This window comes from Rhineura floridana, chromosome 8, assembly GCF_030035675.1.
Source record: "Rhineura floridana isolate rRhiFlo1 chromosome 8, rRhiFlo1.hap2, whole genome shotgun sequence".
Lineage (NCBI taxonomy): Eukaryota > Metazoa > Chordata > Lepidosauria > Squamata > Rhineuridae > Rhineura > Rhineura floridana.
Window position 1 is genome coordinate 120,181,669 of NC_084487.1, and position 12,575 is coordinate 120,194,243.

The 12,575-nt window shown below is 41.4% G+C and overlaps 2 protein-coding genes across 5 annotated transcripts in view; one reads left to right on the top strand and one right to left on the bottom strand.

Moving 5' to 3' along the window:
• HSPA14 (heat shock protein family A (Hsp70) member 14) overlaps window positions 1–12,575 on the top strand; it is a 24,144-nt gene that overhangs the window by 11,315 nt on the left and 254 nt on the right. The window contains exons 12-15 of one of the 4 annotated variants that reach the window (XR_009757595.1): window positions 1,047–1,220; window positions 2,480–2,550; window positions 3,854–4,131; window positions 4,560–4,937. Coding sequence is in view for 1 of the 4 variants with exons in the window: in XM_061582302.1 (XP_061438286.1) it covers window positions 1,047–1,220; window positions 2,480–2,550; window positions 3,854–3,932 (324 nt within the window). In the remaining 3 variants the exon portion in view is untranslated. Of the gene's footprint in view, window positions 1–1,046; window positions 1,221–2,479; window positions 2,551–3,853; window positions 4,938–12,575 lie in introns of those variants that run through there. The other 3 variants (XR_009757594.1, XR_009757596.1, XM_061582302.1) reach the window with 3 other exon arrangements.
• Window positions 6,629–12,575, bottom strand: part of DCLRE1C (DNA cross-link repair 1C) — a 24,982-nt gene continuing 19,035 nt past the window's right edge. The window contains exons 13-14 of the mRNA XM_061582301.1: window positions 11,875–11,975; window positions 6,629–9,040 (exon numbers count right to left, since the gene is read on the bottom strand). Coding sequence (XP_061438285.1) covers window positions 8,034–9,040; window positions 11,875–11,975 — 1,108 coding nt within the window. The 3' untranslated portion in view covers window positions 6,629–8,033. The remainder of the gene's footprint in view (window positions 9,041–11,874; window positions 11,976–12,575) is intronic.

The following is a 12,575-nucleotide window of genomic DNA, read 5'->3' on the forward strand; positions in this document are numbered from 1 at the left end:
TCATTCAGTACGCTTTATTAATACCTCTGGAAGGGTTTTTTTTGAGTTGAAGTAAAAAGTATGTGGCTGGGATTTTGTGTGTAATTCCAGGAGAATTAACAGATCCATATATCATCCTGTATAGTAATAAACAATAAATTTTAATTTAATAGAGTAGTATTTAATTCTAGGCCTGCTCAGAGTATACATTTTGAAGTTAATAGACATGACTAACTTAGGTAGAGAGCCAGTGTGGCGTAGTGGTTAGAGTTTTGGACTACGACCTGGGAGACCAGGGTTCAAATCCCCACACAGCCATGAAGCTCACTGGGTGACCTTGGGCCAGTCACTGCCTCTCCGCCTCAGAGGGAGGCAATGGTAAACCACCTCTGAATACCGCTTACCATGAAATACTTATACATAGGGTTGCCATAAGTCGGAATCGACTTGAAGGCAGTCCATAATAGTAGTAACTTAGGTTAACTAATTTGAATGGATCTATTCATATTTTTATATTAAAGTAGGAGTCAGTTAAATAAATCTGTCATGTTTAAAATGAACTTGTTATTTATTTTACCTCAACATCTGATTAGAAAAGTGCTTTTAATAAGCATAGGATCTGACTAGTAACGTGAATATGCATATTTGAAATATCCCCTCTTAAGCGAGGATCAGTGTATGTGTTGTGTTTTTCTGTCTGTAGTTGCAGCAAACAAGCTGAAATACATAGTGGTGCCTTAAGATTTTTTTATTTTAAAAAGTAATTTTTATTTATTTATTTATTTGATTTATATCCAGCCCTTCCTCCCAGTAGGCGCCCAGGGCGGCAGTTTTATTAATCCTTCATTACATTACACTTAGTAATACTTAATATTTTCTGTAGATGAATTTTATTATAAACAAAACTATCATCTAAACATAAAACAAAAATCGAATTAACAAACAAGCATTGCAACATGTACAAATCATTTCCAAATAAACTTTAAATCTATTTACTGGGACTAAGGACATATATGTGGGATCATTTCTGCAATGTACTGACACAGCAAATCTCTCTCATTTCTTAGGCTATTGATCATTCAGGGGCTGATAAATTCATGGTAGTGTTCCCATCAGGAACTCCTTTGCCAGCTCGAAGACAGCATACTCTACAAGCCCCAGGAAGCAACTCCTCTGTCTGTCTAGAATTATATGAGTCTCTGGAAAAAAGCCCCATAAAAGAGGACGACAGATTTGCGAAGGTGAAGAAATATCAGTAGAAAAGAGTGCTTGTATTTTTTTACCAGTGTGGTCCTATGCATGCTTACTCAGAAGTAAATCCCATTGTGTTCAGTGGGACTTCCTTCCATTAAATATGCATAGGATTGCAACTTAACTATCACACATCTTATTTGTATATTTAGTAGGCACTTAAAGCTTTTATCTGTTAAATTCTTTACTTCATAAATGTAGGGCCCCACTCATAATGGCAGGTTACGTTCCAGGCCCCCACCAAAAAGCGGGGCCCTACTGTATTCCAGCTGCCAGGCTCCAGCTGATAGCAATCAGCTGGAGCACATGAGCTCCCCACGCTCCAGCTGATTGCCCAGCTGGCAACGCCGTATTAGCAGAATGCCAAAAAGTGGGGCGCCACTGTACATGGATACCATTTTTAGACCAGGGTAGACAAAAACCAGGTTTTTAACATTTAAATTAGATTTATTTAAAACTTTTTCTTGAATAACTTGGTTAATCTGAATTAAACTTGTAACATTTAAGTTTCAGTTCAGTAAAATATGAGTGTTTTCTGTAAGTGACTTCTAACTTTTTTGGTATTTCATAATTTCTTAGAAGTTGAGCTATTTAAGAATATAGTTACTTTTCTGGAAAGCGAGTGAAAGCCATTCCTTTCTGACTGCAGCGTGCCACATAAACACAGGATAGAATCCCACCAATTTGTTCTTGGACAGCTGGAGAGAAGTTTTCTTTTCAAGCCTTACAACCAGGAAAAACGTTTTAAGAACATCAATTTATTTTTGTCAACTAAAATATTGCCCCTCCCAATTGTTCTGAAACTACAGAGAAAGAAGGGAAACACTTTAAAAGTCAGGAAAAATAAATGAACAGGGAGGAACTCTGATGGGATGGAAAAATGGGGCAGCTTCACAGGTGATACAAAAGGTGGTCAGGGGCTGCATGTTGCTCACCTGTGTTGAAATATATGCAGAAAGTTAGGCAAGTTCATGAACTATTTGTAGCCGATAACCATGGATTCATTACATTTTTCCAGAGCAAGCTTTGCCTTACAAAAACCTTTTCCTAAAAATCACTCCTTTGAAACTTTGTTGCTGAATTTTATGTATTAGCTTTTACGTATGATAACACAGAACAAATTGTGTAAATTAAAGTGCGTTGAATCTAATCTCACTTGCATTTCTATGGTTTTGATTGCAGGTCAGATTACTAAAGTAGATTCGATACAAAAAACAAAGCATCTCATTATTCTGTTTTTTTTAAGCAGATTGTCCTCCAGGATTTAGATGTAAAGGAAGGTGGCCTACATGATATCCTAACTGTTCTCACAATGAAAAGGTATTGAAAACTAAAATACTACTAATTTGGTTCAGCACAGGAAGTACATATGAAATACACCTTTGAGAACTTTATTTTTCTATTGCAGTGGTTCCCAGCCTCCCCCCCCCAGATCACTTAAAAATCACTGATGGTCTTGGTGGACCATGGATAGAGCAGTCCAAATGCCGCCGGTGTAAGGACCGGCAGAAAGCCCCACAGGATCCTCCTCCCACTTGGGAGCCGGCAGCTCAGCTGAATGCTGGTTCCATCGGGAGCCACATGCACAAGCCAGCTGGGAAGTGCCAGCTTCTGCAAACAGGCCTCCCAGGGAGTAAGCGCTCTCTATATGTCCATGAGCTCCATTGTAATATTTTTTAATGCACTGGCCTTTTGGCCTGTGGAGTTTCTGGGTGGATCAGGACCCAGGGGAGGGTTCTGAATACGAGGAGGATCTCGCCAAAATCCCCCCCGTCGCTCTGTCCACGGAACGTCAAATTTTGGGGGCTTCTGCCAGCCCTCCATCTGCTGGGCTGGCTGTCCTCTGCAGTCTCCTGGTGGCAGAGGCTGGCCGTGCTGAGAGTCTGCCAGCACAGCTGGGGGTCTGCAGCATCCGAACTCCCCCCAGCCCGCTGGAAAGGTAAATTGGATTGCACCCTTAATGATTTTTCTGCTTGTTGTAGCAATTGTAATGTGCTGTGCTAGATGCACATAATTTTTAATTGTATTTTATATATTCTGATCTTTTTTTCTCTTAAATATTGTATTTTATTGTATTACTGGTTGCATTTCATAGAAGTCTAATTATAATATGATTTAGTATTGCTCAGACCTTTGCGATATCAGACACTTTTTCTTCCCCGGATCAATAGACAGGCATTCTTGGAACTGTGGATTACTCTGGTTAACATTGCCTTCTGGCATCTTGCCTTTTCTTTTTTTCCCTTCAGTTAAGACAAGGATGGAAAGCCTGTGGCCCTCCAGATTTTGCTGACTCACAGCTCCCATCTTTCCTAACCATTGGCCATGCCGGCTGGGACTTGGCGTCCAGCAACATCTGGAGAGCCACAAGTTCCCCATGTCTGAGTTGACTCATAAATGGGACTATGCTTTCTGGGTAATGGTGATTCTTATGGGATTCTTACAGGTCAGCTGCACGTCTGCATTGGGGAATTTCAGTGAAGGAGTGGTAGAGGCACACAATACGGTGGTTTAATTTTTGAAGGCCCATTTTAAGCCCTCTCATAATATAATAAAAAAAAACCTTAGGATTTTCCAGTCTTTGGATATTCACAGTATAAAAAGCTCTTTCTCTTTTTTTTAGGGATGGATCATTGCATGTTACCTGCACAGATCAAGATACTGGAAAATGTGAAGCCATTACTGTAGAAGTGGCATCATAGTCTTAACTTGGAAGACTCTGCTTTTATTAATTGTTGCCTCAAACAATGCTTTTTTTTTAAAAAAAGTTTTAATTCAAAGATGCCATGTTTATAATACAATAAATATCAAGAAGTCAAGAAAATATGGATTCTACATACACATCTCTGGAAAATGGGAAAGTCAGATCATTGCATTCTTAAGGTGAATCTGATAACAAAGGTATATTCAGTAATGAATTGCAAAATATATTTCATAGGGGGATTGGAGTTTTATATATAACTTGCAGATCAGGTTTGCCGCTAAAGTAAATGAAGAGTTCCTGAAACAGAGCATATGCGTAATGTGGATGGGAATCCTTAAGACAGGTTTTGTGTTACTGTCCAACTAGCTCTAATTATTTTTGAACAATGTACATTGGAGAGTAGAATTTGAATATTAATGTAAATACGAATAACTTACGGTTTTATACTGATCTATTCCAGTAATGGGAGCCTGCGGCCCTTTACGTGTTGGACTGCAACTCTCATAATACCTGACCTTTGAGCCAGGCTGGCTTATGGAAGTTGGAGTCCAGTGTCTGGAGGGCCACAGGTTCCCCACCCCTGGTCTACTCCATAATAATACTCAGTGTCTATACCTTTTTATAGGTAATAATCAAATGACTGAGTGGATTTACATTATAGAAAGGCGGTGGAGATTTCTCACTGACATCTATGTGAATATGAATGGTTTGTTTTGAAACCAGTTATTTTTGGCTATTGAATTTCTGAATACTTACATTGGCGGATATGTAAGAAAGGAGGAAGACAACTTTAGCTGAAGAAACCATCATACTCATTAAGTGGCCTCACTATTACAGCAACCATTGTTTGTCTGTTTTTATTTTTTCCTGTTTTTAAGCAGTTTCTCTTTTCTCTCATTTAGTCTATGATTTTTATTTTCAAAAATGGTAAGGTACACTGTACTTTATTGAGCTACTTTGGGAAGATTTGTCTACAGAGAACATAATAAAAATGTATATAAGGCTGCTACCAGTGTTGGACTTAGTTCTTTGCTAAGTTGTAAGAGCCAAGATATTGAACCAAGAACAGATTAGTAGTTTTTTGAAAAGCGTGTGGTGGTGGTGTTATAAATAATGGAAGCTATGCTACTGGTAAGAAAGACTTGACACTGTTGCAAACACTTGCATAGGCTATAGACAATTTTTGTGGTATCAATATAAGATTGTTAGGATGAGCACAGAAAAGAGAAACTAAAATATTAAGCAGATTTCTTAAAGCCATGGTTTCTAAGAAGTTGACCACGGTCAACTAGTTTATGTGGTTGCTTTACTTTAAGGTGTCTCATAAGAACAGGCTGCTGGATAAGGCCAATGGCCCATCTAGTCCAGCATCCTGTTTTCATAGTGGGCAACCAGCTGCCTGGTCTCAGTGTGCCTGCCTAGCCCACAAATGAAAATCCTGATTGAGAGGGGTGGCATTGGCCAGGAAATCTTAATATTTAACTAAAGCCAATAGTCACTTTATTGTAAGGAGAAGAAATTCATCATGGGATATCTAACTCTTCACTCTCTAAATCAGGTGGCTAGTCTGTGGCCCTCCAGATTTGTTGGACTCCAGCTCCTATAAGCCAGCAGTGCCAGTGGTCAAGGATGGAAACTAGTTCAGCAACATCTAAAAGGGCCACAAGGTAGCCACTGGGTTTCTGGTCATGTGGAGGCTTTTGATTGACTGTGTTCAGCTGAACAATGTTAGAAGCCTGTTTCACACTAAACCTGTGAAGGGCAGCAGGTTGGAAAGCACACATGGAGGATAATGGGGAAGGGCAGTCAGCTCTATACCTGTACATATTTTAGAGTTCCTGAATATAGTGACAGGCTGCATATCATTCCCTGCCACTTGCCTGTAAAGTAAGTCACAAGAATTAGAAGGGTGTAATTACAAAACGGTGAGGACTACATTTTTTTCAGTAATTTCTGACAAAATTCTACAGAGAGTAGATTGAAAATTAAAATGAGCTTTTAAAAAGATCTTGTTACAACATGAAGGGACGCACTGGCAGGTTATGAACACTGTCAATGTCATAAGATTAAGTATTGCATTGTCCTTGGAAATGCTTTTGTTTGAATATAACTAATTTGAAAATTTAAAATCTTTAAAGCCAGCTCCCAGTTGCCTGGTTTAACAAAAACAGGTAGTAAAGCGTTCCAGAGCTCATCCTTTGCATTTCGGAACAGACATATTCACAGGACTTAACAAATACTTAACTCTGGGTGGACTGTGCCCAGGAACATTTTTCTCCCACCATCTCATGCCTGCACTTTACAGCTGTTTGGTCTTTAAGTAATTTTTAAAGATTGCCACACAAATTTATTTAGCTATTGTTTATATCCCTGTTGGTGGGAGGACCCTCTGCCCAGATGGTTGACGTTTGACCTGTCCTAGATGGGGTTACACTCCCCCTAAAGGAACAGGTACGTAGTTTGGGGGTCTTATTAGATCTGTTCCTGTCACTTGAGGCTCAGGTAGCCTCGGTGGCACGGAATGCATTCTACCAGCTCCGGCTGGTAGCCCAACTACGACCCTATCTGAGCAAGGAGCATCTTGCCTCAGTTATCCATGCTATGGTAACCTCTAGATTGGACTACTGTAATGCACTCTACGTGGGGCTACCTATGAAGACGGTTCGGAAACTTCAGCTAGTGCAAAATGCTGCGGCCAGAGTTCTCACTGGGACAAAGAAATTTGACCATATAACACCTGTCCTGGCGCAGCTGCACTGGCTACCGATATGTTTCCGGGCCAGATTCAAAGTGTTGGTTCTTACCTATAAAGCCCTAAACGGCATTGGACCGCAATACCTGATGGATCGCCTCTCTCGCTATGTACCTACCCGTTCACTACGCTCGATGTCGAAGGCCCTTCTCCGGGTCCCAACCCATAAAGAGGCCCGGAGATCAACAACTAGATCTAGGGCCTTCTCGGTGGTGGCCCCCGAACTATGGAATGCCCTCCCAGATGAGATACGCCTGGCGCCTTCTCTGTTATCTTTTCGGCGCCAGGTAAAAACTTACCTTTTCGCCCAGGCTTTTTAAATTTTGTAAATTTTTAAATATTTTAATTTAACATTCTAAACTTAATATGATCTTAATTTATAAATCTCAATGGCAATTTTATTAATGTTTTATAATTGTACTATATATATATATTTTTTTCCACACTTGCTCATATTTTAATTGTGATTTTATTTGTTGTACACCGCCCTGGGAGCTTTCTGCTATAGGGCGGTCTAGAAATGTAATTAAATAAATAAAATAATAAAATCCCACCCCTCCATCTTAAAGAATGCTAGTAGCATGAAAAAGTAGGGTGAGTTTCCAACTACTGACTGGATGAAAAGATTAAATTTCTTTAAAATCATATTTTAAATATTTCACTAGGCAAGTAAGATCCTAAATTTAGTAAGTCCCCTCCTGCACACACAACTGGGGAAGTTGCATAGAGGCTTCACTGTAGCCAGCCAGGCTAATGAATGGATATCTGGGAGACGGGCCAGGAGTACAGTCCCCTTCTCCAGTAATTATGTAATGCCCCCTTCACATGAGAAACTGGAAGGGGGCTTGAGTTCATGGTCAGGTGTGAAGACAATCTTGCCAATAAAGGATGACAAGTGGCTGTTCGTGTAAATGTTTATATGATGGCTGTTGAGATGAATACTTGCATTATGGTTCATTCATCCTGCTCAACAAGATATTTAAAAATACATTCAATGAAGAACTCAAAGCGTTTTTTATATATAAATGATCTTTTATATCCTGCCCTTCCTTCCAGAAGGAGTCCAGGGCAGGATCTCACACCAAACTGTACTTGCGTCAAACAACTTTCTCAAAAAGAGCCTTTGAACAGACTTCAATGCGTTTCTGATTAGAATTTTCTCTGTTTTCTATCAAAGTGAATATAGGAATTTCCCATACAACAGGAAAAATCTATTTTCAATGTTAACTAAAACAATGAAAAAACAGTCACGTTTCAAATTACATAATTACTATCAAAATACGTGATTTGGGGAAGGCTGACACTTAACTCATAATACAAAAAAGTTGATAGGTCTTTGTTTCCCACTCAGTATAGATTCTCCCCCGCGGCCAGCTTCTTGTACAGACTGCACAGATGGTCTGGTTTAGGAATCTCTGTATCAGGAGTAGAAGGAATTTCAAAATCAGACGAGCTCTCAGAGTTTAGCTGGGCCTCAGGATTAAGTATCCCTGAACTGTCACTCTGTTTGCTCCTCTCATTAGTTGATCCACTCTGCACACTATGTGTCAAAGTAGGTGTGGCTGTGTTCACTTCCTGGGCTTTGCCTTGGCGTTCAAAGTCAACATTCTTTGTGGACAGTGCACTGTAACCCCAAGGTTTACAACTCTGCAAATTTGTTTGGTTTTCCTCAGGAGGTAGACAAGATGCATAGCACATTGCTCTGTCTGTTCCCCTCTTTAAAGGGCTGAATTCAAAGTTCTTTCTCTCTTGTGATGAAATGAGCAAAGTATCTGCCTGACTATCCCACCCTTGGCTACCTTGCTCAGATATATGTGTAGACTGAGAAGAGGTCTGGGAGGAGATGTGAGTAGAATCACTAAAATCCTCATCGTTGTCACTGAACAAGCTGGGGGACTGAGGCTCACTTGAATCTGTGGGAGGTAGAAAATTGTCTTCATGTTCAGAGGTATCTGTGACTTCCACATTGCGTTTAAAGAAGGCATCCCACTTTGGCACTTCCAGATTACAATGTTGCCTGTTCTCATTTTGCTTGGAAGTGGGCTCTGAACGAACCGATCCTGGATTTTGCAACAGAGTGGTAGAGTCTGCACTGGGTGGAAGAATTTCAGCTAGAACCAAGTCCTCCGATTCTTCTTCATCGTCATCCTCACCATTGGATTCCTCACACTCTATGAAATCTACCTTCAAAGAGGTTGGCATGGAAGATGCCTTATAACTTGTTTTGTCACAGTCATTTTGATGATTATCAGGAAGAGGTTTATTTTCAGATGATGCAACAGCTGGCAGGACTTTTGGAATTTTGTATCTTACAGGAATCAATTCTGCAGCAAAGAGTTCATCACTCCTATCATCTGTCAAGACAAAAAATCCCCCACCAAACCCAGGAACATAAGAGATGGTAGCAAGAAGACTTGAAGCCAATCTACAGAAGCCTTACAACAGGGCTCGCCAACCTTTTTGGACAAGTGGGCACATTCTGAGTTTTGAGAGAATGCTGAGGGCACCAGTCACAAAATGGCTGCAATGGGAGGCATGGCATAACATAAAATGAGAGAGAGTACAGTCTTCGCTGCTCTGTTTCTCTGTGTTCCGCACCTCATATTTACCATGGGAAGCCAGCTAGGTTCTGCCGGTCCCAATTGTAGAGATACAGCTATTAAAGGGACAAGAACCCTGTTTTTCCCAGTGCCAATTGTGAACCAAAACCTAGGCTGCCCCATTAAATAAAGATTTAATTCTGAAGAAGACATGTATACCACTGTACTGTAAGTTGACTATACAGTGAATTCTTACTGAGTGCCTCCAGCAGCTCCTGCGCACCAAAAGATATACCTAAACCTTTTAGTAAAGTTTTCACATTGTGCATATGCTATTTGGGGAGGACTTTAATATTATATTTTTAATATTCCCCTGCACTTATTGTGCAGTAGTATTTGCAGAAAATAATTTCTAAGGAGTACCTAGTCTCTGACAAAAGCACCAAGGGAAAGATGCATCCTGGTTGCTTGGGGAAAAAGGAAGGCCAAACTACGGAGATTTCAAGGACTACTAGGTAATAAGACAAAAGCCGGGAAGTGCACTAAAGGGGAAGGGAAATCAGCAGCTCTTTAGGACCCCAGCGATTCCTATTGCCTGGTGTCCAAGCAACTCCCTTATGAATCACAGCTCTGACTTCACTAATTGGCTAAAAGCACTGGCAGATGGGAGCAGCCAGACTGGCTCATTTTACAGAAACTGCTTAAAAGGGTATCTGCACATATTGTTTCATACTTTAAAAAAAAAAAAAAAAGCTCAGAGTCTGCGGTCTCTGCCGGAAGGTGAAAATGAAAGCCTTCATGGGCGCCATGGGGGTAGCCACCACCTTACAATCATTTGATGCATCTTTTCCTGGATTATACAAACATTGGGTGGGGAGCAGCAGACTTATAAACCAGAGCATCAGGGAATAGGCTGATCAGCAGAACAGCATATGAGGTTGTAAACCTGTATCTGGACTGTACCATTGAGCTCCAAGCTGTCCAGGGTGACAACTGGTGGGAGCCACTGTGATGCTTGACCCAACCCTATCGAAGATAGATACCTTCTAGAGCTTGTATAGTATAAGATGGTATATAGCAGCAGAATATCTGACTAGGACTGGGGAAACTGAGTAAATTCCCTGCTTAAAGCCATGAAGCTCACTGGGTGACCTGAGGTCAGTCACTTTCACTCAGTCTAATCTACACTTCACAGGATTGTTGCGATGATAAAATGGACGGTGGAGAAGAACTATGCCACCTTTTATTCCTTAGAGAGGTGATTCCCAACATGGGGGCCGTGAAGTAATAGACAGGCATCTGCCTATAAAACACGTGGCAGATGCCAAAGGGGGCTGAGGGTGGAGCTACCAGGGAGAAGAGATTATTAACACCACCTCCTTGCACTGCCGATCACACCCTCAGAAGGATTTTCATGAAGCAAAAAGAAGCAAGGCTGCAAGGAAAGGCTGCTTTCCCCCTTCCTTCCTGGCAGCCTGCCTTTCTTGACTCCCGCTTCACTGCCACCTCCTTCTAAAAATTATTATTTGTGAGGCTGCCCAGATTTCACTTTTGGCCCAGATGGAGTCAAGGAGCAGTGAGGAAGCTCAGGACTTGCTCGTGCCCCCATCTCTGAGGCTAAGTGTATGTGCCAGCATCCCCTCTTTCTTCCACCTACACTCCATCCCCCCAATCTCTCTCCCCAAGATGCTAAGGCAGTCTTCCCCCCTCCCATGAGCCCAAACGCATGCATGCCTGCAGGAGAGGCAGGTGTATTTGTATGTGTGCATGCGCTGATCTGTCTTCTGCTCCGCTCTCATTCCCCAAGTGTATGCTAACCAAGGCATCAGTTCTGATGATCATCCCAAGGCCTAAAAGCACTGCCCCCCCACTCAGTCTATCCACCCTTCTGTCTTCACAATCTAGCATCCCCACCATTACCACATTGATGCTTTATTATTATTATTATTATTAATAATAATAATAATAATAATTTTATTGTTTTTTTAAAAAAGCTGAGCAGGTTGGCTGAGGTCCACATACCTGCAGCTGCAATGTATTTATTTATTTATTTATTATTACATTTTCCTCCAAGTTGCTCAAGGTGGTGCACGTGGTCCCCCCCCTTTCCATTTTATCCTTACACCAACCCTGTGTGATAGGTCAGGCTGAGAGACTGTCTGCCCCAAGGTCACCCAGTGGGCGTCATGGCTAGGTGGTAATTTGAACTTGGATCTTAGTCCAACACTGTAACCCACTGCTGTTGGGAGACAGGACTATACATCTTCAGACCGGGGAGGGGGGGATACCAATTTGATTGGACCTTTGCATCAAGAAAAGAAAGCAACACCTCGTCTGCAGGGAGGTTTTAATGGAAAGGGATATTTGGAGATGTGATTTTGCCATGCACCACTTTTTCAATTAACAGAGACTAAAATTACAATTAGCGTGGGGGTGTGTGTCATGAACTTTTTTGAGCTTACAAAGGGGGTCCCATACTCATAAAGGTGGGATGCAAGTGTAATTTTAAAAAATGTAAGTTCTTTAGTGAGATGATATAATCATGCCATAAACATGATCCCATTGGTTCTAAACAGCAGTACGCATTTCATTTCCCACATCTATCTGGCCCTGAAGAGAAGGGAAAAAAACACACATTCTTCTCTTACCTGCATCTGCTAGGTCCATGGTTTTGGTTCTCTTCAGTGCTCCAAGTGGTTTATATGTCAGCTCACTATTTTTGCTGTACAATCTGCATAATGGCTTTAAGCTAGGAAGGAAAATAAGCAATACAGAGCTTTATAGCTCTTCCAGTTTTTAGGACAATACTTTGACTTTTCAGCAAACTCAGCTCTGCTGCACTTTACTCTCAACTTACTGAAATCCAGAGATGTGCAGCAAACAAAAGCTGCCTGTATAGGAAGAAATTGGTTAGTTCAGATAGATGTTGCTGATGTAATGCTGAAAAAGCTCTTTGAGGCATATGATGTGGGCACGTCCTGTGGTGTTTGCTTTTTGGTCAGAAATCATTGCTTATATCAACTTGGTCTTGGAGAAATCCTTGATATTTGTGGATGTCCATGCGCTCCTGAATTATATTCCTGTGGAGTGAGGACTAACAGATGGACAACCAAAGTGGGGTCTGCAAATCTTTATGGTGGCTAAGAGGCTTCGGTTTCGGCCCAGTTTATCTAAAGGAACGCCTCCAGAATCACCAATTATGCCGCCAGACGAGATCAGCCTCGCAAGACCTTCTCTCGGTCCCACCGGTTAAAATAGCTAGACTGGTGCGGACTAGAGAGAGGGCCTTTTCGATCGTGGCCCCCACCCTCTGGAACTCCCTCCCTTTTGACCTGCAACACGCTCCCTC